Source organism: Micromesistius poutassou (genome assembly GCF_964030765.1).
Source record: "Micromesistius poutassou genome assembly, chromosome: 16".
Lineage (NCBI taxonomy): Eukaryota > Metazoa > Chordata > Actinopteri > Gadiformes > Gadidae > Micromesistius > Micromesistius poutassou.
The window spans coordinates 14318804-14342900 of NC_140286.1; the positions used below are offsets into that span (position 1 = coordinate 14318804).

At 48.5% G+C, this 24097-nt stretch overlaps 1 protein-coding gene across 5 annotated transcripts in view; it reads right to left on the minus strand.

Annotated features, from left to right (window-relative positions):
• The window catches only part of mast3a (microtubule associated serine/threonine kinase 3a), a 35838-nt gene that overhangs the window by 6561 nt on the left and 5180 nt on the right, over nt 1–24097 (minus strand). For 3 of the 5 annotated variants that reach the window (XM_084481075.1, XM_084481076.1, XM_084481073.1), the window contains 21 exons: nt 23704–23792; nt 23121–23193; nt 20728–20748; nt 20419–20497; nt 17052–17209; nt 14778–14853; nt 14161–14370; nt 12366–12467; nt 11398–11530; nt 9911–9984; nt 9271–9356; nt 8320–8528; nt 7791–7929; nt 7064–7196; nt 6325–6490; nt 5705–5806; nt 5048–5170; nt 4686–4801; nt 3919–4106; nt 3326–3450; nt 2397–2588 (listed from right to left, as the gene is read on the minus strand). In XM_084481075.1, coding sequence (XP_084337201.1) covers nt 2397–2588; nt 3326–3450; nt 3919–4106; nt 4686–4801; nt 5048–5170; nt 5705–5806; nt 6325–6490; nt 7064–7196; nt 7791–7929; nt 8320–8528; nt 9271–9356; nt 9911–9984; nt 11398–11530; nt 12366–12467; nt 14161–14370; nt 14778–14853; nt 17052–17209; nt 20419–20497; nt 20728–20748; nt 23121–23193; nt 23704–23792 — 2594 coding nt within the window. The remainder of the gene's footprint in view (nt 1–2396; nt 2589–3325; nt 3451–3918; nt 4107–4685; nt 4802–5047; nt 5171–5704; nt 5807–6324; nt 6491–7063; nt 7197–7790; nt 7930–8319; nt 8529–9270; nt 9357–9910; nt 9985–11397; nt 11531–12365; nt 12468–14160; nt 14371–14777; nt 14854–17051; nt 17210–20418; nt 20498–20727; nt 20749–23120; nt 23194–23703; nt 23793–24097) is intronic. The other 2 variants (XM_084481077.1, XM_084481074.1) reach the window with 1 other exon arrangement.

A 24097-nucleotide genomic window follows, 5' to 3' on the forward strand; every position in this document is an offset into this window, starting at 1 on the left:
ACACGTCGTATTTAAAGCATAGGGGTTTTTTTCTATTCAAAACCCTTGCGTGTAATTCGTTCAACAGGCTGTAGAGCAGGGGTGGCCAACCCGCGGCTCTCGAGCCACATGCGGCTCTTCGGCTGATTTCATGCGGCTCTTAAGGAGCTTTCACATGACAAGCGTCAAAAATGCTTGGCTGGCGCTGCCATTCATTCCCCCTAGGTGGCGCGCTGACCGGGGGAGCCGGTTTGAATTGAAAAGAAGAAGAATAATAACGTCTGATGTGATGTCAAACGTGCGAGATGATTTGAGTTGTAAATAATTTGTAAGTTCGCTCTCAAAATGGCAGGGAAAAAAAGCACAGCCAAACGAAAATATGAAGAAGAACACAGGACGTTTTTAACAGAGTGGGAGAGTTTATATTTTTTTGTTGAACGTAATGGCAAGCCATTCTGCCTTATATGTCACTCATGTGAAAGAGTTGCTTCGAGTGGCAACAACGGAATACAAGCCAGATTTGAGGAGGATTGTTCAGGACAAGGAATGCCAGAAGTCCCACTAAAGCTGACCCCACACTACAAGATAAATGTCCCGATATCGGGGCCGATTTGCCCCTTACGAGAATCGGGGTGGCGTTCCCATGGCAGCCGAATCGGGACGAAAATCGGCCAAGATTATCCTGTCTGCCGTAGTGTTCTAAGATAGAATCTCATAAACTTAAGACCTCCCGATCTCAAAATCGGGGTTATCCAACATGTTAGATATTTTCGGCATGTTGAGTGTGTAGTCAACATAATAGCGACGCACGCACACACAAACACACACGCAAAACACACACACACGCTGACCCGAAGGTGCTCCATAATGCCAAAGCGCATTCAATTCTCACTTTTCAATTTTCGTTTCCAAATATTTATTTAAAAACGAAAATATCTGTTTTAGTGCGTGTGTGTTAAATTAAATGTTTTTATATCTTAAACAAATTCCGTTGCAAATAGGAGGCGCGCAGCATCAATATCCTAACACAGACACATTTTGCAGATTGTAAATTGACATGATACATTGTAAACGTTCACAATCCTGCTCTATGCTCTGTGATATTTTGTTTATCATCATTTCTATTAACTTCTGCGAGGCGCATAAAGTGGTCATGTAGATCGGTCGTCTGCCCGTCTATTGCGCGTATCACACATGAGCAGATCTTGCACACAACGTCAGTCGTGTCCCTTGGCTGTCCTATTTGTTGTATATTTGTTGATGTTGTTATTGTCATGCGTCTGGTTATTTGCGCATGATTAAACATGAGTCTTTATATGGCGATAAAACAAAGCTTTGTTGCGTTTTTTTTCCTTCTTTTTGAAGTGGGGATCGGGGGTGCGCCAACCCGGTTGGGACGTAAAGGGGGTGCGCAGGAAAAAAAGTTTGGGAACCGCTGCTCTAGATCTACCATCTCTTGTCTCTCGATCTCTTGTCTCGTGCTGGATGACGTAGCCTACACGGCCGAGAATCGGATAAGATTATCCTGTAGTGTGGGGTGTTCCGTCTTGTGTTCTAATCTTATGTCGGATCGGAGAGCAAAAATCGGCTGCGATTCTCGTTAAGTGTGGGGTGTACTCCGACTCAAAAATCGCATAAGATAAAAAAATCGTGTAGTGTGGGGCAGCCTTAAGCAGCATAGTAAGAGAAAAACGTTATTGAAAATTGTTAGGCCTATATTTTTGTTTGTGGACTTGCTTGAACTGAGAGTTTATGTGTGTGTGAGACAGTGCACACAATGTTAACTGTTGAAAAAATAACTGTCATTATCTTGGTGTGGGACATTTTCAATAAATCTGGCTGAGCAGAGGCCTGTGTGTGTCTGTCTCTCTCTCTCTGTGTGTGTGTGTGTGTGTGTGTGTGTGTGTGTGTGTGTGTGTGTGTGTGTGTGTGTGTGTGTGTGTGTGTGTGTGTGTGTGTGTGTGTGTGTGTGTGTGTGTGTGTGTGTGTGTGTGTGTGTGTGTGTGTGCGTGTGTGTGTGTGCGCGCGCGCGCGCATACATGATTAAGGCATGGAATGATGTTCATGTGTGCCCATGTGTATGATGTGGCTCTTTGCAGTAACACAGTAAAAAAAGTGGCTCTTAGTCTCTGACTGGTTGGCCACCCCTGCTGTAGAGGGAGCTGCAGCTCCACAGATGACTTATTGATGACTTGACACAAAATGAAACGGAAATCTAAATCTGTGTCACCGGTGTTTCCTCTCTCACCTAGATCCAATAACCTCGTTAAACAGACGCCGACTTGCATAGTTATGCTGCATCAGTCGTCGTTTGAGACGATATATTTACAAAGCTGTAGTGTTTGAAGGACGCAGCGGGCAGGCTGACACTACGGACGTCGCTGCCCCCCGGCGTGGCCCTCGGCCCTCGGCCCTACCTGGAGTGATGATGAGGGACAGGCCGGACACGGACGCCGACTTGGGGACCTTGCAGCCCGCGGGGGGGCGGGCCTTCTCGGGCGTCTCCAGCTGGTGGGCGATGCGGCGGGAGGCGCCCCGCCGGTACGACGGCCGCGTGCCGGTGCTGTTGCTACGGAGACGGATGCGACGCAGGTTGGACACCATCCCGTCTAGGAGAGGAGAGGAGGTGGAGAGCGGGACGTGAGCGAGACGAACGGTGAGACAGAGTGTGAGACGGAGAGTGAGACGGAGAGTGAGAAAGACGGGGAGATGAACGGTGAGACAGAGCGTGAGGCGGAGTGAGACGAACGGTGAGACGAAGAGTGAGACAGAGTGTGAGAAAGAGTGAGAAAGACGGGGAGATGAATGGTGAGACAGAGCGTGAGGCGGAGTGAGACGAACGGCGAGACAAAGAGTGAGACAAGTGCGTGAGACGGAGTGAGATGAACGGTGAGACGGATTGTGAAACGGAGAGTGAGACGAGGATGAGTATGTGGTAAGTATGTGTGTCTGTGAGTATGTGTAAAGTATGCACGTCTGTAAACTAATATGTGGCGCAACAATAGAGGTACGTCATTTGTTTAAGATTAGGTGTAGATTACTCTCCATCGCCTGGTCAATAACTCTGACCAACGACGCCAGAGGAGCAAAGTAAAGGCTACTTTGCTTTGCTTTATCAGACGAGCAGTTAAGATAACCAAAATATTTATCTTATAAAACCCGAGGCAACAAATGAAAACTACACTTCAAATCCAAACGCCTACGCCCGCGAGTGCCGCGCTCTCCCCCGATGAGCTCCGTATAAACACTTCTTCTCCTCTTTTATGAATCATCACTTCACACTTGGAACGCCCCCCACGTCCTCCCCGACCTCCTCGTAACGAGCGAACGGAGGCGGCCTGCTCACCCTCCTCCTCGGCGGAGATGGAGAAGCGCGTCATGGTGTCCAGGCTCTGGGTGCTGTTCATCACCAGGGGGCTGGCGCTGCGCTCCGACTGGGAGGAGCCCGACGAGGTGCGGGGCCGCAAGCTGCTGGGGGCCACGGACCGGAAAAAGGCACAGGGGTCAGTGGACACAGGCCAGGGAGGGGACCCACCACAGCGGGACGCCATGCGGGGCAGGATCACGCGTGGATAATGAACCAGAAGTAATGGCAGTAATAACTGTATATTGACTTTTATCATTATTCGTCTCCTGACATTGTTCACAGGGTTACAGGACGTTGGTTTTTGGAACCAATTCAATTCTAAAGAGAAGTTTAAAACAATAAAGAAGAAGAAAAAGACCAGGTACCAATGTAGGGGTTCAAACTAGAGAAAGTATAGCACTAGCGGTCTCTATCTGTCCACCCCAACTACTGTTCATTTATTACAGACATATCTATATTAAACTACACACACACACACACACACACACACACACACACACACACACACACACACACACACACACACACACACACACACACACACACACACACACACACACACACACACACACCTGCCCCTGGGTCCGTCGGCCCTGCGCTCGGCCCCCGGGGCCAGGGAGCGGGACCCGTCTCCTGGGGACAGGCCCCCCCCCCGGCCGTCCCAGCGGTCCTCCTTCTCCTCGCTGTGGCTGCGCTCCGACGACGACAGGCTCTGATTGGACGGCGTGGAGGTGGACAGGAGCTCTGTGCTGCTGTACACCTGAGAGACGCACAGCGGGAAGGACCTCTCGTTGTTACACTTTGAGATGAGATGACACGAGAGGAGGCGATCCTTTACGGGGACCGCGGGGGGCCAGGAACTCAACTGCCAACTGTTTTCAGTAAGGGGTTAAACGGCAGGGCACTAAGGCCCGGCCCCAATCCTCCCCCTTCCCCTAGATTTGAGCCCTAATCCCTAGATTTTGCGCGTTCCCGCAAACGGGTAGGGTGAGCCAGGAGGCGTGCCTATTTGCCTATTTTCCCTTCAAATCAACCCCTTGAACGCTAGCCAGCTCGGGAGCCGCCTCACAGCCAAGGGCACTCAACGCAAGTGTGTTCTTGTTAAGGGGAGAGAAATGGGGCCGGGCCTAAGTCTGCTTGCGTCATAGAAAAGAAAAGAAAAGTGTGTTGCGGGAATTGTTTTTCTCCTTGTTTTTCCATTGTTGAAGGAACATGGGGAACATTTGCCGGTGGGTACATTTCCCGGTGGGTACAGTCATCAGTTAGTCATTATTTTTAAGGCCAAAGCGAGACCACTGAGGGAGGGGGGGGGGGGGGGGAGGGGGGAGGGGGGGCGGACCTTGCTGAAGCGATGAGCCACGGAGGAGAACTGACGCAGCTCCTGGAAGGACTCCTCATCGTTGGTCTCATCGTCGTCCTCGTCCGAACCCAGGTGGCAGTACCGCTCCGAGCGCGCTGGGGAGGGAGGGACGGACACACGGACACACACACACACACACACACACACACACACACACACACACACACACACACACACACACACACACACACACACACACACACACACACACAGAGAGCGAAAATGACAACTTAATATAAACAGTATATAAATAGTAGAAACAAACGTCTACAAGACACTAGACGAACGCGGGGCGGTGGGCGACTGCCGCAGCCTCAGCGTCCCTCCGCTGCGTCTCTTACTGTCAAAGTAGCTGGTGTCGTCCTCCGTCTCCAGCTGGGGGATGAACTCCGCCTTCTGCCGCAGCAGGCCGGTCCAGTCCAGGCCGTGGAAGAAGGCGTGCACCTTCACCTCCGTCGTTCCCCCTGGACCGCAAAGAGCAAGAGCCCACGTGAGCCTGTGAGCCTGTGAGCGGAGAGCCCCTCCATCCCTACGGGGGGCTCTGCTCCTACCGCCCCCCCCCCACACACGGCGCCTCAACCCTTTGGGTCTCAGAGGGGAGGGCGCGGGCGGTCAAGCAGGGCAGAGCCTCTGGGATGCAGCAGTCCTACTATGTTACAGCCCCACTGCACGAGGGGAGACGGCGCGGAGCCAAGGAACCAGGACAGCAAGGGGGTGACCGCCTGGTAACCCGTTGGGTTACGCCCGTATTCTAACGCTTTGGTCGTTTGTTTTATGAACAACACTGAACTTTCTCTTCCATTGACCAGCGGGGCTGCACAGCAGGAGTTGAAAGTTGAACGTTTTTGAGGCTCGGCCAAATAACGCGAGCGCCATCAGACGAAGGCAAGACACAAATACATTTAAATAGTAAAAAAAAAAAAAAAAACACATCTTTAAAAGAATGGATGACGTTCGTCCATAGCGGCAGCCCTACATCACGTCACCACGGCACCCACCTGTGCCCAGGCGGTCCAGAGGGCTCTGTCTCAGCAGTCTGGTGATCAGGTCCTGGGAGTCGGCCGTCAGCGCATCCTCTCCTTCTGGCCAGATGATGTCATCTGGGGCAGGGAGGAGGAAGAGGAGGAGGAGAGGAGGTCAGACGCCACGCTCTCTCTATCTCTCTGGAATCTCTGACTTGATCTCGTGGTATGTCTTCCTGTCTGGCCCTCCCCAGCCGTGCATACGTAATTGGGAATTCACGGGCAGCAGTGACTGATGCCATCGGCGGTTAGGGAGATATTCGTGATGATAACTTCAGAGAGCTCCGACAGCATCATCGTCACACACACTGCCAGGGCTACAGATCTACTGTTACAAACTCTGCCTTTGCCACTCTGCTGCCATGAGCGCTGCATGGAGAATATTAGTTGTTTCCAGGCATTCTGCTGTCCCCAATCAGCCAACATAAGTCATTATCACGAGCAACTTATTACAAAATACAATAGCAACAGCATCAATCAAATTCTGCATCTCAAATCTGCAGTTGACCATCATGACACAACAATGTGTATAACATTTGTACGGGAGTTTACTAGCATATGCATGTAGACCTTGTCGTGTCGTGTCATGGACTTACCGTTGACGACCTGTCCGAAGAGCTGCTCCGGAGTGTCCCCAAAGAAGGGCACGCAGCCCACCAGGAACTCGTACAGGATGATGCCCATGGCCCACCAGTCCACCGGCTTCCCGTAGCCCTGCCTCAGGATCACCTCCGGGGCGATGTACTCCGGGGTGCCGCACACCTGGGGCAGGAGAGGGTGTCGTTAGACTAGTGGAACAATGGAGTCATTTAGCACAGGCTTTTCCTTCAAAGCAAGGTCCATATACACGCCGTGACCCACCAAGAAAATCAGGGCCAGGGGATTCAGGCTCAATGATGCCTTAACGTGAGCTGTGGGCATTGGGGGGGGGGGGGGATCGAACCCAGAACCCATCGGCTAGGGGTCCAACACCCTCTATACTGTCTTGCGTTAGATCACAGTTACCATTGATAAAAGAAGACATGGGTGAGGGAAGAGAGGAGAGGACACGAGAGGGGAGAAGTAGAAGAGTAGAGAAAAGAAGAGGGGAGAGGAGAGAGGAGACACAAGAGGAGAGGAGAGACAAGAGGAGAGGAGAGGTGAGACAAGAATAGAGGAGAGGAGAGATGAGAGAGGTGAGACAAGAGGAGAGGAGAGACAAGAGAGGGGAGAGGTGAGACAAGAATAGAGGAGAGGAAAGATGAGAGGTGAGACAAAAGGAGAGGAGAGACAAGAGAGGGGAGGAGAGAAGAGCGGTGAGGAGGGAGAGAGCAATAGAGTAGAGTAGCCACTGACCTGCTTGTCGACAAACTCCCTGGTGTCCTTCTCGATGTGGCCCTCGTACAGGTTGGTGGTCATGTTCATGAGGCCGATCTTGGACAGGCCAAAGTCTGTCAGCTTGATGTGGCCCATGGAGGTGATCAACAAACTGGAAAAGAACAGCAGACAACTAAGACATGTTGTACACACAAGGGGGAAACAGCAGATAATGTAGGCAAGACATCCCAAAACTTGACTTGAAGAAGACTTAAAAATGAACTGAATCTTCAGAAGAAGGCCAGATATCTTTAAATAATAAAAAGTGCTCCGGCATAAGCAGGCTCAGCTGGGGATCCGGGAGAAATTATTCTCTTTGAATTACATGAAATGCTAGTCCTCATTTAACCGTGGAACCATGCACAAATAAAAAGAGACAGATTTAGATGTACTGGTCTAGATAGACTAAGTGAGAACAACTTGGATGGAGCTCAGAGGAACTACAGAGGGACTGGTTTGAATTGACTTATTTAGAGAACAGTGATTCAGATCAGACTGGTTTTGTTGTTGTTGAGTTGTGTTGAACTGGAGTTGGCTAAGGCTGATTCAGATCAGACTGGTTTTGTTGTTGTTGAGTTGTGTTGAACTGGAGTTGGCTAAGGCTGATTCAGATCAGACTGGTTTTGTTGTTGTTGAGTTGTGTTGAACTGGAGTTGGCTAAGATCACACTGGTTGGGCTCAGACTTGAGATAGTACTGGAACCCACTTGTCTGGCTTGAGGTCTCGGTGCACGATGCCGTAGTTGTGAAGGTACTCCAAAGCCAGGACCGTCTCTGCAAAGTACAGCCGGGTCATGTCTACCGGCAGGGGCCCGATGTTCTTCAGCAGGTTGGCACAGTCACCGCCTGGAGCACAGAGAACCCAACCAGGAACCCAAGGGCCTCACAGTGAGCAGTGGTCTAACACAAAGACCCTATGAAATATGCACCATTCTTCACACCACTTTTACAAAACAGCCTTCGCCTAAGCACTTCTCAATAATGTCATAATAATCAACTACAACGTTTACTAGCCCACATTTGAAATTCAGATAAAATAAAGAAAATAATCCTGTCTAATATTTGTTTGAACCTTTAGTTCATGGAAATATTACTAACTTTTCAAATGTTCTTAACAAAACATAGAAACAGTGGAAATAAACAACACCAAACTGTCAACCGTTATTGACAAGAAGGGCCAAGAAGCGACGCGTTGTCACGACGGACGTGCGGCGAGTGTGTTCCCACGAGACTGACCTTCCACGTACTCCATGACCATGCAGAGGTGCCTCCTGGTGTCGAAGGAGCAGAACATGGACACCACGAAGGGGTTCTCGGCGAAGGTCAGGATGTCGCGCTCCACGAACACCTGCTGGATCTGGTTCCTCAGCATCAGGTTCTGGCGGTTGATCTTCTTCATGGCACAGCGCTGACGAGTCTCTTTGTGGCGCACCAGGAACACGGCCCTGGTGGAGGGAGGGAGGTTAGGAGACAGAACAGGAGGGAGGTTAGGAGGAGAGGAAGGTGAAGGGAGGGAGGAGAGGAAGATGAAGGGAGGGAGGATACAGAGAACAGGAGGAAGGGTAGGAGGAGAGGAAGGTGAAGGGAGGGAGGGGAGGAAGATGAAGGGAGGGAGGATACAGAGAACAGGAGGGAGGTTAGGAGGAGAGGAAGGTGAAGGGAGGGAGGGGAGGAAGATGAAGGGAGGGAGGATACAGAGAACAGGAGGGAGGGTAGGAGGGGGGGAAGATGCAGGGAGGGAGGGAGGGAAAGAGGTGGGATATAAAGAGGAAAGAAATAAGAAATGTTAAGGATGGTGAAAAGGGTGGAAACTAGAAGTGCCACTTCGTGCTCATGCTACCCTGCCAAAAGAAGTCCACCCTTCTTGAATAGAATTAATTCAGATTTAACAAGCGTGTGATTTATCCAACAACATCCGTCTACATATTGTTCTCCCCATCACGGTTCTGTGCTCTGCTTGTCGTGGTGTTGGGGACATGTGGATTGCTTGGAAAAAGATCAGTAAAACGGAGGATGTAAAACAGGGAGTAGGTATGGATAATTATCCAATAAAAACAAATACAAAACAAAGTGTAATTCTACCCAACGTCAAACCGGTCCCTCGCGCCGCTGTCGGTTTGCGTGGTCTGGGCCGGCGACTTTATGAGTCAGATGAAACCAAAACAAGGGCCCGGCCGCCCGGCTCACCCATAGGCGCCGTTGCTAATGAGCTTGATGGTCTCAAAGTCGCTCTCCATGGGCTTCCTGCGGGGAGGGGTGCACGCCGCCCGGCTCTGAGTCACACACAGGAAACAGGAAGTTAGCTACCGCGCCGCTGTTGTTGTTAGAATTGCTCAACTCTATCGTGTTGCTCATAGTGAGAGCGCTTAAAGAAAAAAATAAAGTGTCCTAGTATGCACAACTGTACTGAAGTTATAATTATCTAAATATTTAGCATCTGTATTTATTCTAAATGTGTGACTTCACAGTATTACTTGGTTCCACGTCAGTCATTATCGTAACTTTCAACTGTCAAGTTCAAGTTCAGTTCAAGTTCAAGACTTAAGTCTCATGCCCATACAAGTATGCACAGCATTGAAATGCTGGCAAGGCGGACTCGAGGCAGACATTTGAGCAAACTGTTCCAAAAATATTAAGAGGAATTGATATACAAGAGTGTCACGGATGAAGTCTAGTAGTGGCACTCTATGGCCGCCACTCAAATGCACACTTCATCATCATCACCAGCACCAATACCATCGTCATGCACTAATACATTCACATGCATATATCACAACTCCCCCCCCTATCATCCTCAGTGATAATCATTTACATGGCTCACGTTTACCTCTCCAGAGTCGTCCAGGTTGTCCCGGCCAGACGCCCCATGTCCAGGGCTGGTCTGCTCCAGGTGGGCCACATCTGTACCACGAGCAGGGGAAGACTTAAGGTTAACCTCGGTTCAGGACCGCAGCGGACCCAGCGCCCGGCCTCAGGCAGGGTCGGCCCCACAGCCAGGAGACCAGCGCGGGACCCTCAGCCACTTTGGGATCACTCAAGGAGGTGTGCACCCCTTTGGATATGTGATGTGTGCTATTTTGTGGGGCTGATATCATGCATTTGATTTCATTGCATTCTAAAAACAGGTACTGGATAATGATAATACATTTCTGACATATAGGATACATATTATCCATAGCAGTTTCTTAAAAATAGATCTGTCTGCACAATCAAGTTTAAACTATATACAAATAAATCTGCTTTGTAAGCAAGTAGGTCACAGTTTATGGAGCAAATTAAATGCTATTTGGACATGGGCCTGATAATTTTTGGAATAAATTTGGAACCTGGAATAAATGAGGCTGAGGAAACATTTCCAAAACAAGTTTACTTGCATAGCTTTTTAATCAACAGCCACCATCTCTCGCCCATAGGCACTTTAACAGGGACACACCCCAACTCTTTAAGAAACCTCAAATGGGCCAGACGTAAAGAGCTAAAACCCTACAATGTCAAAGTCAAAACGTGTATTTGACAGAAGTACCCAGTCTGAATGTAGTGCAACTGAAGACGACTCGTACCAAACCGTGGCACAATGACACAATAAACAGCACTACCAATAACGATACAACGTCTAATAGGTGTTGATCTAAGGAGCAATCGAGAGAACCATTGTGATTCAGATTTTGTTTTTTAAGCAGCCGAAACCTGAATCCTACTTTCGTTTGCCCTGTGTGACTCAGCTTTTAAATACACAATGGGTCCACGTGAGGTCTAGCAGACCGCAGCCGGGTGAACCACAGGACCACGGCTACAGTTTAATCAGACCGCTCTTATCTCAGGGCCGTGGTGAGTGGCGACGTGGGCTGGGTACACGCCAGGGCTGGGGGGGGTTCACACGAGGGCAGGGCGTTGCCAGGAAATGACCCGTGCACACAGTAACGTACGGCGGAAACTGGAGATTAACCCCCGATACCCCCTCCCCCTCCCCTCTCACATTTTGACGAGTAGGCACAGACAATATTAAATAGGGATTCTCTTTACATATTGGGAAGACAAACCTAAACCATCAAACCATTAAGTGCCAAAGCTCAATAATGAAGATTTGCGTACGATTTTCTGAATCCAAACCCAATGTAAGAAGTCCAAACTTTCTAAAGTAAAGATGTCTAGATTCCCATCCCAATCTACCAAGACCTCTTCCCTGGTTATTTGGACCACTGTCAGCTACGTCACGGGGCCCCTTTGATTGGACGAGAGAAGACATGTGACGGGGAGGTTCAACGTCAAGAACACAGCGTTCTCGGAATGTGGCCTGAATGTGGGCCGCGTTACCTTCCAGGGGGTCTCGGGTGAGGCCCAGCTGGCTGATGATGTACTTGGGGATGTCCGCCTTCACCCCCTGGCCCACCTTGGCGTGGCCCTCGGCGGCCTCCAGGCGGTGGTAGAACTCCTCCGGGTCAAACTCCTGCAGGAGGGCCCAGCACATGCACGCTCACACTTAGCTGAGCGTACGGCTGTGTATTGGACTACTATTTAAAGCAGTGCACTGTTTAAAGCAAAGAACTAAATATGGTAGAATGAATCAACATCCAGCTCCCAAAAGTTTAAATAGGAAGAAATATGAACCCAAAGAGGAAAACAGTGTTTTTAAACTATGTCATACATATGGGACCTTTTCATTACTCGTTGCCAGACCCTACAGCTTTCTAGATGTGCGTCTGGACGTCCAGGCTAGCACATTCATACAATGTATTAACATTGGTACAAGCACTCTAACCGTGATTAAAAAGACTATTGGAATCTGACGAGACATCATCCCAACTCAATGAATATAAAATATCATGAAACTCATGTTGCCTGGATATTAAACCTGTACACTCAAGCCACCTGCAACTACTACTACTACTACTACTACTACTACTACTACTACTGTTTTTTGATTGGTCGGTGGCTTGAGCTCTCTCATTGAAGATGAGTGAGTGAGCTCAAGCCATCAACCAATCAAAAAACAGAAGCAGTCACCAAGACAGCAGATGCAGTAGATTTGTAATGCAGCATGTGTTACTAATCTAAATATCCACACCACCGCGTGGTTGAAAACCAATACATTACTAATGCATGGCTGGCTTTGTGGGACACCAACAGTGTGACTGATGTCCTAGTTGCAGAAGACAGTGTGAGCGGGTCTCAGCTAGTGTCTGACTGGAATGTGGCCTGACAAACCATCAATCCTAATAACCACTACCAGACCCCCAAGACCCCGGAGACAGAACCCCCCCCCCACCGGACCCCAGTCTTACCAGACACTCCAGAAGCCGCGCTGGCCTGGAGATGATGATGAGGATCTTCTTCACTAGTTTGATGATGACGGTCACCTCTTCGCTCTCTGACCGCTCGTACGCCTGGGCGCAAGAAAAAGAAAAGGGCCGGACGATTTTAAGTCCTGGGGGCAAGACGTATGTGGAAGAAAACATTGTCTAGACTAGAGCACTGGTTGTAACATTAGTATTGTCACAAATCTCCTGTGACTGCATTTACACAGCAGGCTGCCCCAAAAGGGACCCCGGCACCCAGGTTGGGAACCATTGTGATATTGAGCAAATGGCTTTGCGAGCCAACCTATTTGTAAACGTGTTTCTATTAATACTTTTTTGTTTGTCGTCAATTTAGTAATCCCAAAGATATACCGCATGACAGTAGGTTTGCATAGCATCGCCATGAAGGAACACAGATTCCTGTTGTGTGTTGTGTGTTCCTGTGCGTGCTGACTGAGGTCATGGAGTCGCCGTGCAGGCGTGCGTGCAAGCTTACCCAACAGGTTCATGTCACAGCGTAATGCCATGCCAGAGATTATTATTTAACCTCAGCAGGCGTTAGTAAACATCATGGAAAAGCCATTTATTTCTTGGGTGTGTGTTTGGGTCCACATCGCCAATCGCATATTGTATTTGAATACTTGTTTGCAGACGCCAGGGTAACAACCAATCGATTGTCACGGCTTGAGCCAATCTTCACGGAGCCCCGGAGAATTCCTTCCTAGCGATCGCACGTGACCGTCGCACAACAAAGATGACACACACTGACAGCGTTACATAATGATCAGCAACGTCGCTTCTCTTTCAGAGGAGAGCAGGAACCAGTCCAACGTCTCTCTGAAGAGAACTCCTGGGAGAACGAGCCAAGCTATGAAGTGCCAATGTACTTACATGAATGTATTATGGAAGACAAGCCACAACAACAATAGTGTGCATCCTGGTGGGTTGAACAAACCGAGCAATGTGGGTAAGGAGACTCACAGTGAGAGCATTATAAATGTACTCCAAAGCCCTGAAGGTATATTTTATAGACCAATCCCCTTTCAAACAGATTAATGATTATGTTGGCCAACTCCATGAGTAAGATGATGTCATTAGCGGAGTCGTCTGTATATAGAAAGGTTAACTTGTACAGAGCAGCACACACATTTGCATTTGCTTGCATGCATGTATAATAAATCATAAGGTAATCACATGGTTAACCTCACCACAAAACCAATGCCGTGTTCCAATATCCATACTATCCGTACTCACTATACTTAGTTTGAGTACGTAGGGCGTTCAGATTCAGATCGGGGCGAAATAAGTGTACTGAAAGGACCCGGATGGTGAACTCAAAGTGCGGTTAGTGTACTACGTTTAAGTATACTCATGGAAGTATGGATATTGGAACACAGCACAAGCAAACTGTAAAATCCAATGTTCTCATAGCAAATATATAATTCAAAGACATACTATGTCCCAGATGGCAATTACAGGCCATCCATTTAATGTAACTGTAACAATTGGTGAATGTTAATGATGGCAATTGTAACAAAAACTTTATGAGTGAAAAAGGAGTTGTTATGCTTGCAAATAACAACCTACATCATAAAAGGATACCAAGGATACCATGATGGAGAACATAACATGCAAATGTCTATAGGGGAACGTCAACCAACTCCATGAAATCACTCAACTCAATCCATGTTTCCCCACCAGTACCAGTACAAACGTGTATCAGCAGCAATACCAACACCACACAAACACACGTACACACGCACACACACACACACCTCACCTCATGCAGCAGTTTCTCCAGCTTCTCCTGCAGCTCCACGAAGTACCTGGAGGTGACCAGGCCGTTCTGGGACGTGTCCAGGCAGTCGCGGGCCAGCTCCACCAGCTGGTGCTGGATGAAGCCCAGCACGCCGTCCGCCAGGGGCAGGGCACTGCCGGTGCACGACTCTGCGATGGCATCCAGCAGACGACACTCCATCTGGGCCGTGGCCTGGGGAGCGGCGGGGCGGGGCGGAGGGGCACAGGAACAGGAATTTAGGACGGGGGGGGCGGGGGGGTAGAGGCATAACACGGGACACCCTGCAAAGCCCCGGAGAACTGAAACAATGAGAACGCGGCAAGGACGGTGTGAGAGCGTGAGTGGAGGCGCATGCCTGCACGGACGGCCTTAAACAAAACGTGCGTCGTAAAAACAATATAAAGGAGACGATGCATGGAATGGTAGTAAGATTGTAAAATGCGGCGTGGTCGTTTAACGAGGCACATGCAGCAGAAACACATGGAACATGCTGTGAGTGTAGAACGCATCGCAGCATTAAAGAGAAGTGATGGGAATGATTGCAGAGATGTGAATTTGAAACAAGTCAAAACAAGGAGCTCAGGTGGAGCTCGGGGTACCTTGGGGAAGCGTTCTTTGTAAACATGGTTCATCATAACAATCTCGTTGTCGAACGTCCCACAGGTCCGACCGGGGCTGCAGGAGAGAAACACACACACAGAACAAGACGTGCTTAAAAAACACAGATAGAGATCTAAGAGAAAAGGAAGGACTGCCTATTTGGCTGGTGCAGAGATAAGCATGTCTTCACACAGGACGCAAAGCACCCATTAACCGCATGTGTGAGACCTCAGACAATTAAATTCTATCAGTTCCTCTTCACAATTCAATTCAGTTCCTCTTCACAAAATGCATCTTAAATCGTCCTCTTTTGTTCCTAATTCCAAGGACGTCACACAACAACACAACAAAGGGCCACAATTAAAAAGTTATTCATTCAACATGTTTACGCCTGAACCCAATATTGCATTTATTACAATTTATATTGCCATACCACTTGAGCCACAGTGGCTGTGCACGTGACCGCTGACCCTTTGTGACCACATCTGTTGTGCAGGACGGTGTTTAGTTGCACTTTCTTGAATCGCGACACAGTCGTCATCTGTCATCATCGACGACAGAAATAACCACCCCAACACAGAATAAGACGTTACGTGCTATTTCAGGGGGTCTGCTTGGAGCGGCTCATGCACGCTGCAGCACTAGCGGACAGCCCCGAGAGAGTTTCCCATGATCTGCCGTCTATTTGAAAGACATGGCGCCATCGCAGCGTGGAAACACACCCCTCGGTATCGTTTCACATAACACTTGTTGCATAGTCTATTTCGGGCCAATTGTAAAAACGCAATGTGTGCAGGCATTTCAGCGAGGCACTTAACCACCGGACAAAATGAATGCTTGTCCCGGTTAAATAAATGACGTCAGCTCCATCAACAGAGACAATTCCTGGGTGTTTCCTCCATGGTTTGGGCTGAAAGTTGCAGCTAAGCAAATCAAATGTTCCAATTATAAACCCACAAAGCATCCATCAGTCCAATTAAGTCATTTTCTTGGAGTGGATCGTTACTTTTAGATCGGTAGACGCCGGTGTAAAAGAGTGGGATCAACACAGAGGGCATGCCCCTCAAAACCGGGCCAAGCTAAAGACCTCTCCATCAACCGCCATTTGATTCATAACGTGCTTCTACTTCTGAGGATTAAAAGTCTGAACGAAACGTGATCAGAACCCTTCAGCAGCCGCGTCTCTAAATCACTGACCTAATCCATTACTAGATGACACGCTTCTCCACTTCTTAGATTACTACGTTCAGACGCCGTGACCGCCGGGGCCAGCGGATCCAGAACCTTCCGTGTAGCCGACGGCCAGCTGGAACGTGTCACAGGAAACCCAATCCCCGACCAAGTCCTCACCGCCGCCACCTCCTCCTCCTCCTCCTACTCACAGCCACTCATAAAGAGTGTCCAGAGGGCTCCACGCAGCAGCCTCTGGACTCAGGTCAGAGCGACGGCTGTGTCTGTGAGGGCTTCTTCTTTAGGAATGTGCACCACAGAGAGCAGCCTTGAGATAATGACGAATCTCTTGCGCGCCGCTCTCTGTAGACGCCGAGCGTTCATTAGCTCACCAGAGAGCCATGTTTGATGTTTCCACTCGAGCCACATCCCGTTAGTCATGTCCAGCCTGTGCGGATGAAGTAGTCATCGTTCATCTTTCAGGATTATTCACAATCCTAAAGGGACCTTTCTTGTATCTGAAGAGATGGTCCCGTTCCGACGGAGCAGCACAGAGGTTTAGCTGTGTCTTCACACGGAAGATAGTATTGGGACGGAACGGGAGACGGGTGGGAAAGGTTGGCGGAGCGTACGTCTGAGGGAGAGCTGCAGGCAGGTCTGAAGGTCGCATGAGGCTAGTCTAGACCTAGAGCTGGGTCTGAAGGTCGCATGAGGCTAGTCTAGACCTAGAGCTGGGTCTGGAGGTAGCATGAGGCTAGTCTTGACCTAGAGCTGGGTCTGGAGGTAGCATGAGGCTAGTCTAGACCTAGAGCTGGGTCTGGAGGTAGCATGAGGCTAGTCTAGACCTAGAGCTGGGTCTGAAGGTCGCATGAGGCTAGTCTAGACCTAGAGGTGGGTCTGAAGGTTGCATGAGGCTAGTCTAGACCTAGAGCTGGGTCTGGAGGTAGCATGAGGCTAGTCTAGACCTAGAGCTGGGTCTGGAGGTCGGCCTCAGCTGGATCTGAAGGTAGTCTGAAGGTCAGTACGCCAGTAGACGTGCAGGGTGTCTGATGGGCCGTACGTCTGCAGTGAGGGTCAGCAGGTGCGGCGGTGCGTCGGCCTACCTGAGGCTGCGGGAGCGGAGGCGTACGACGGGCGCGGCGTGGCCCGACTCCTCGTCCGCCACGCTCTCGGTGCTCCGGAAGTGCTTGAACAGGAAGTGGAGGTCGTCCTGCGTGGGCTGGTGGGGCAGCTGGTGCAACAACTCCTGGGATGAGGAGGACTGGCGGTGGGGGCGGTGGGGGTGGAGGAGGAAGAAAGAGAAAGAGAAAGAGAGTGGAATGGAAAGAGGGGGGTTATAGTTTGACACGTTTCAGTTTCCCTGCAGCTTCAGATATTCAGAACATCCTGTGTTGCACACGAGTCAGAACAACGGCCCAAGCACCAAATCGTCTGTCCTGGGGCCTCATTTATAAAGGTCTCTGCGCACGAAAATGTTGCGGAAACAGGGATGAAATGTGCGTACGCATCTTTCACCGCCAGCGTCGTGATTTATAGAAAAATTCCTCGCGGAAAAGAGTGCTGTGTGTAGTGTAGGTCCCGCAAAGTTTTTCAAACAGTGATCTCCGGAGACGACAACAGGAAGTTGGTGGCGGTGATGCACCATATCGGTTTGCAAACTTCCAATAACGCCAAAAGAAGAACACGCTACCTCCCGATACCCAACGCACATTGCGCACCACATACTATGACTTTGGATTTATTTACTCATTTTATAAAAAGCACCCATTATGAAATATGAATTAAGGCAATATTAAGTTCAACACACTACAACCCTTTCAAATCACAATCCAGACCAACAGACCAACTTTATCACTTAAACGTCCATTTTTCGGTGTAATGATAGGTCAGCAAAGGCTCCTTATATACTTGGAATATTGATTGATGAATTAGCATTGACCTTTTAAGGACTATTATGGGACGAACTTGGGAGGAGCACGGCGCTCGTGCACGCACGCCAAATTCAACGCACGTTGGTATTTATAACGAGAAGAGTGCGTACAGGTGTGCGCCGCGCGGTTTTATAAATCGGAATATTGTTGTGCGTACGCACATGCTGAGGTTTGGGTGTACGCAATGTTTTAGGGAGGGTTTTACGCAGAGTTTTATAAATGAGGCCCCTGGTCTCTCTCTCTCCGTCCAGTGAAGCTTCATGGCCTGTATGCTCCTTTGTAGCATTGGATATCCCGTTAAAATAAATACTGATTTAGATATGTAGAACACTGGCCTACAGTGACGAAAGTATACTATGAATGTAGTCGGCGATAAAGCCAGCATAATTATTATTGTACAAGTTATTTTCTGATATCCTTGAGAGCGTGCTTTATGGGGTGATGTGTGCTAGTGTGTCGTGTCAGCCACTTCACTTGCTTGGTTTTAACCTCTCTGAACCACAATGTGTGTCATGCTGGGCCTGTCTGTGTTTTATGAGCTGCCCGCTCTGGGGGTCATGTTTCACAAGAGACCTTCTGAGAGGCAGACCGGTTTAATCTGCCTTAAGACAGGAAGAAACAATATGGTGAACAAGAGACAACACCAGGGGAAGCAGAACAACATAAAAAACAACCGAATCAATGAAGGACAGCGATGGGAGACGGGGAACCACAGACAGACAAACGGACAGAGAGGGAGAGAGAGAGGAAGAGACAGGAATTAGAGAATAAGGGCTGCCCTGTACCGTACTCAAATATGATTGCCCCCCCCCACTGTGCCACTGGCCTGTGCTCACACTAGGCAATCTGAACTGGGCCCGAGTACGGTTGCCTCTTGTCCATATAGGTTGCGCATCCGTGCGTCGTCTCATCAGCATCTGCACCGTGGCCTGAGCACACCTCTCCGAAGTGTACTGATGCCACGGGATTTTACTGTACTTGAGTACGGATGGCGTGCTCACACTAGCCAAACGATCTACACTTGAGGGAGCAAACGTACTCGGGGCCCGGTGCAGACGGCCTAGTGCGAGTGCGCCCTAAGAGGAGTGGAGGAGAACAGCAGTGAAAGAAAGGCGATCAGAAACAAGGCCAAAGAGGAAACCGGAGGAGTGCGAGCTGCGAGCGATGCGGGATAAAGGCCTCAGTGACAGCCAGTCCTGAAAGGAGCATTGTGCCCAGAGGCCTGACCTCACCGTCTCCACGCCATGTGGTGCACGCCGTCGCAAACGCTGCCAGGACAGAAGGCCCGCTTATTGTTCTGCTTTGGGTTTTTTTTAATCACAGACTTGCATTTCAAGGCCCCAGATTCCTCCCTGGGAGAGATAACCTGTCAGCAGCCAGCTAACCAGCTAACCATATAACCAGCTAACCATATAACCAGCTAACTCCCTCACTTGCCTCAGTCCCCACACTAAGAAGTGTTAAACAAGGAAATGTGCTGTTATGTTAATATGTGCCGGGCAATGCTGTCACCCGGAGAAAGGAAAAACCTGAAAAACACCTTTCAATGTTTTTCTAGTGATCAGCCCAACCAATTCTGGTACTTTTCCGGGGTTTCTGGAAAGGCAGCTAAAATGGGCAGCGACAAACTCATATAAACATAACTAATAGCTGAGGGTTTAGTGTTGAGCACTGGGCTGGACCTACAATCCTGCTTTGCTTGTCAAAGTGTATAAACCAAAACAGCAAAAGGAAAGGTCGGTTGTGTCATTTGGAAACATGGTTGGCGTCTGTAGGGATCTTTGAGCGAGATGGCTAACCCTCTCTAATGACCTGTACCTCGCTGTACATCACTTTGGATAAAAGCAGGACTTAAGACATGATAATCTAATAGTAATGAATGATGATGATAATGAAGTAGAAATCTGTTTGATTTAGCGTATCTATCATCACAAGGTACTTCAAATGAAACTGGTCCATCCCAATCTGTACGTCTTTATCTCAATCTTTACCAAAACAAGGTCTAATACTTTTTCAAATGTCGAGTTGGATCCCATCCCATTTGATGTTCAAAACACACAACCATTGAAACCCGATTTATATCAATACAAATTCATAAAAGATATCTAAAGTTTGTACCGTCAGCTGTCTCTGAAGTCATATAAATGAAAGCCAGTGATAAAGGTCACTGTAATCTGAGCGGCAGCGACGGCAACATGGTCATTAGCTTGCAGGCTGCAGCAGCAGCCAGCCAGCCTGGCAGCCAGGAGGACCCCCTGCCTGGTGGGCAGAGCGCCTCCTTATTGACACACGGAGCCAACCACTCCAGGGCAGTGGTTTAGAAAGCAGATGCATATTTGATGAAGTCGAGGGGAGGAACAACAAACAGATACACAATGAAAGAGAGCGCGCGCGCGCGAGCGTGCGCACGTGTGTTCAATGGTGACGGGGAGATTTGGTGAGAGCGCAGTGAGGGGGTGAGAGACGGAGACAGAGAGCAACACAGCAGGGGAGAGAGAGAGAGGCAGGGCGACAGAGGGTGTTGTGTGAGTGTACTCACAGACACAGAGGAGCTGGGTGGGTTGGTGCAGTAACCAGAGGACGGAACAGAAGCCACAGACCACCGCCTTCCATCCGCTCTGCAGACAACACCGTGAACAACAACACCGTCAGACAACTAGAAGACATTTGTTGTGTTGTTTTGGGTTCAGGATTTAGTGTTTACTGTTAAGAAGGTAAAACATTGAGACTTTGTTATTAAGGTACATGACATTAATGTCCCCCTATCACGTCATTTTAAACAGAAAATGTATACAGTGAATATCAATTATAATTTTTTTAATAAAAGAGGATGAGTAAAATGTTATACCTTTCGTTGCGGGCCAGTTGGCTACAGGAGAAGGACATCACAGAGAGAGAGAGACAGGGAAGAGAGAGAAAGGGATATAGGGTGAGAGAGTACAGGGATTAACTATAGTGACCAGCAATGATTTCCTGCCAGTTTTGTCCTGTCTGTCACGAATCACCACCAGAAGGGAGCTGCTACACACCGACTGAGCTACTGTCCTGCTCCATCACACAGCAACAACAACTGTCCCTAGCCCATGTCTACCGCCGACCTCGAGTATTGTATCTTTTAATTTCGTATCATATTACTCATATTACACCCCATGCTCGTCCTGTTCTTTCGCCTGCCTCTATCTGATTCAACAGAGACCCACAGAGAGGAGGTTTGACCAGATCTTAGGATAGATTCAATATCACACGCACATGAATTGTATTTTCTTTTCTTTTTTGGATGAGGTGAGTACTGGGTAGAGGAGCATCGTATGTGTGATGGGTAGGGTTACAGTCGAATCAGACGGGACATAACAAGATTGGGATAACACTTTCATTGGGGAACCATGACGTGCTCGAACAGAGGGGATTAGCCCCTTTAATAACGGCGCGGCGTGGCTCATCTGGTTCCTAGCCAATATCTGTCACAGGCTCCAATGTGTTATTGAATGGTAAGGCCTGCTGCGCCTCATGCATGCGCTCCCAGTGAGGATGGAGGGATTGGGATCATTCATTTGCATGGATATGGAAACCATTTTGGAGACTCCATGACGATCCAAGTCTTTATTGATACCGCTATCGATACTTTTGTATTATTTGATGGAAAGGCGAGACAACAATATATTCGTGACAGAACTTTCCCTTTTATTGTTTAACCTCTCAGTCTCTGACCGTTTGATTATTTTTTTTGTTTATGTTTCATGTTTAAGTATTTCATTTAATCCAGGAAACTCAAAACCTTTAAAGATATCTCGCTATTGGAAAAAGTATGTTTAAACTCTCAGATGTTGCCGTGTTTAGAACCAATGGAAGGAGAAAACATGGAGCAGATTTTAGGTCAGAAAGAAAGCTGGCCAGAGGAACTCACTGGGCGGCTGTTGAGCCGGTAGCCAGAGTGTATGGAGGACTCACATGAGACCGGATATTTATGGATTAATATGAATTGTATATAACTTCAACAAACAGGACTTGCTACGAAGTTGGGGTGATTCCACCATGAGTGGAGGAGGACTGTGCCGCCACGGCGTTGGTGGCGTTCCAGTGTCAGTTGAAGGTACTGGGTGTTTGAGTTACCCGATATGCAACGTTGAGAGGCTTAAGACTCAATTTTGTGTTCCCCCCCCCCCCCTACCTTACCAGAAACTACTTTGGGCATAAATGGCATTTTGCTTTGGCTTTCCTGTAATGTCGCCAAGCCTTTGACCGTATGCCCAGGCAGCAATCCTATAAAGCAACCAACTGACCAAATGAGAAATGAAGCAAACAAGGGAGTGGGCCAATTAATTCTTCTTTGTTTAGTTTAACGGCAATTGATAGATTTAAAGGACATGACTCGTCTCTCGAGATATAATAATACGTTGTAGGACCCGCTAGACTTGATAGTGGTACCGATAAGCTTGGATCTTATTGATTTTCAGGTTTTTAGAAATTTGGAACCCGGTCCTTATGGAACCGTGTCTCGAGCCCCATCCCTACACGTAGAAGGAGATATCTTCTAAACAACAATTCAGAAGAGAATATGTGGCTCTGCACTCGTCCAACAACAAATTGAGTCAGTAGAGCTCTAGAAAGTGCAGTCACAGCAGTGCTTTCGGAAAAAATTAATCTGAAATGACTTAGATGAGTCATGCAATATGGTGCCAAGAAAATTCCTTCCGTCGTCTCTAAAGGTGTATTCCGTGGTGGTCTCTGCGGGCCTAATGTAATAAAACTCCACAGCAACTCAAAGTCATTGTAAGTAATTAACTATAAATAATACTTCCTTAAAGTGTATACAAAACAAATCTACTTATGGACTAGAATCTCTTCCTCTCTCTCCCTCTCTCTCTCTATTTCTCTCTCTCTAGCTACGGTCGGCCGTTCATGCTCTTCTGAGGACAGGATGGAACACACTCACTGCGTATGTTCCATTATCACGGCTGCCCTGGGTGATGCCTGAGTGCAAAGACTTCCTGTCTTTTAACTGGCTTGACCAATGCCAAACTGCCACCTCCCCACCTCACAACACCCCCCCACCTACCGACCTGCCGCCAGGCCTTCTTCATGCTGGCTGCTTGGTTTGGCTATATTCAAATTAAAACTTTCCAACTACCAATTTTTCATCAAAGTCAAGGAAATCCTACAAGACACTCTTTAATAGTGCGTCTTTTTAAGAAGCTAGAATACTTCAATGTTGTTTTTGTTAGTATTTTGTACAGTTCTTACCTGCGGGCAAACTGGAAGTTGGCAGATGAGCTGGCAGAGACATTTCTGGGGCTCTCTGCCGGACTGCTACCAGCTAGACAAACACAAGCAGGCATGTTACCCTCAAATAAGCAGTCAACCATCAAAATACATGCGGCCATTCAACCATCAAACTGTTGACAAGGATCCAGATATGTGAAATGAGTTGACGTGTCTACAGTATACTGCTTGTATGTTCTCCCTTAATGAGCACGGTGTGTTTGAAGTTCATCATTCAAGTCACTGTCGGTTGGAACAACACTCCTTTCTCACTTTCATTCATCGTCGGTACCAACCAATATGATCCAACCCCTTCCTTGTCTGCTAAACCACGGGCTAAACCCTGCCTTCCCTACATGACTTACCATCTTAACCATCCGCCACGCATCTCATGTGACACCGTGTCAAAACAAAACACATGGCTTAGCGCCACCACGTCAATTGCTTGTGCATAAGCTTTAACTGACAACTCCCATGTTGCTTTGACACTCCACTCAGACCCGTTGGCCTGGTGTGAACCCATCTCTGTCTCACTCACACACACACACACACACACACAGTGTACCTGTGGCCAGCGGGAGGGGGGACAGTGGCCGTGATAGCGTGGGCGACGGGGTGCCGATGGCCAGACTCCGCCTCTTATTGTTGCGAGCCCTGCATGGAGAGAGAGGAAGAAGGAGGGAGGGGGGGGGGTGGAGAGGACATTTGTTGATGCAATATGGTTTACAATAACAATAAAGCACAGACACTCATAGTACTGGAGTCTGGTGTTATGGCTGTGTTATTCAGTGTGAGCTGTCTTTTCTAAGCATATACGTCTATCTCTGCTATATAAGTGCACAAATATGATGGGAACTGGGACTTTATTTTGGTTTGCTTTCCTATCTATTCCAAAAGTCCTCTTTGTTCCCATTACCATCATGTGAGTGATGTTCATCCTGGATATGTCATGGATGCCA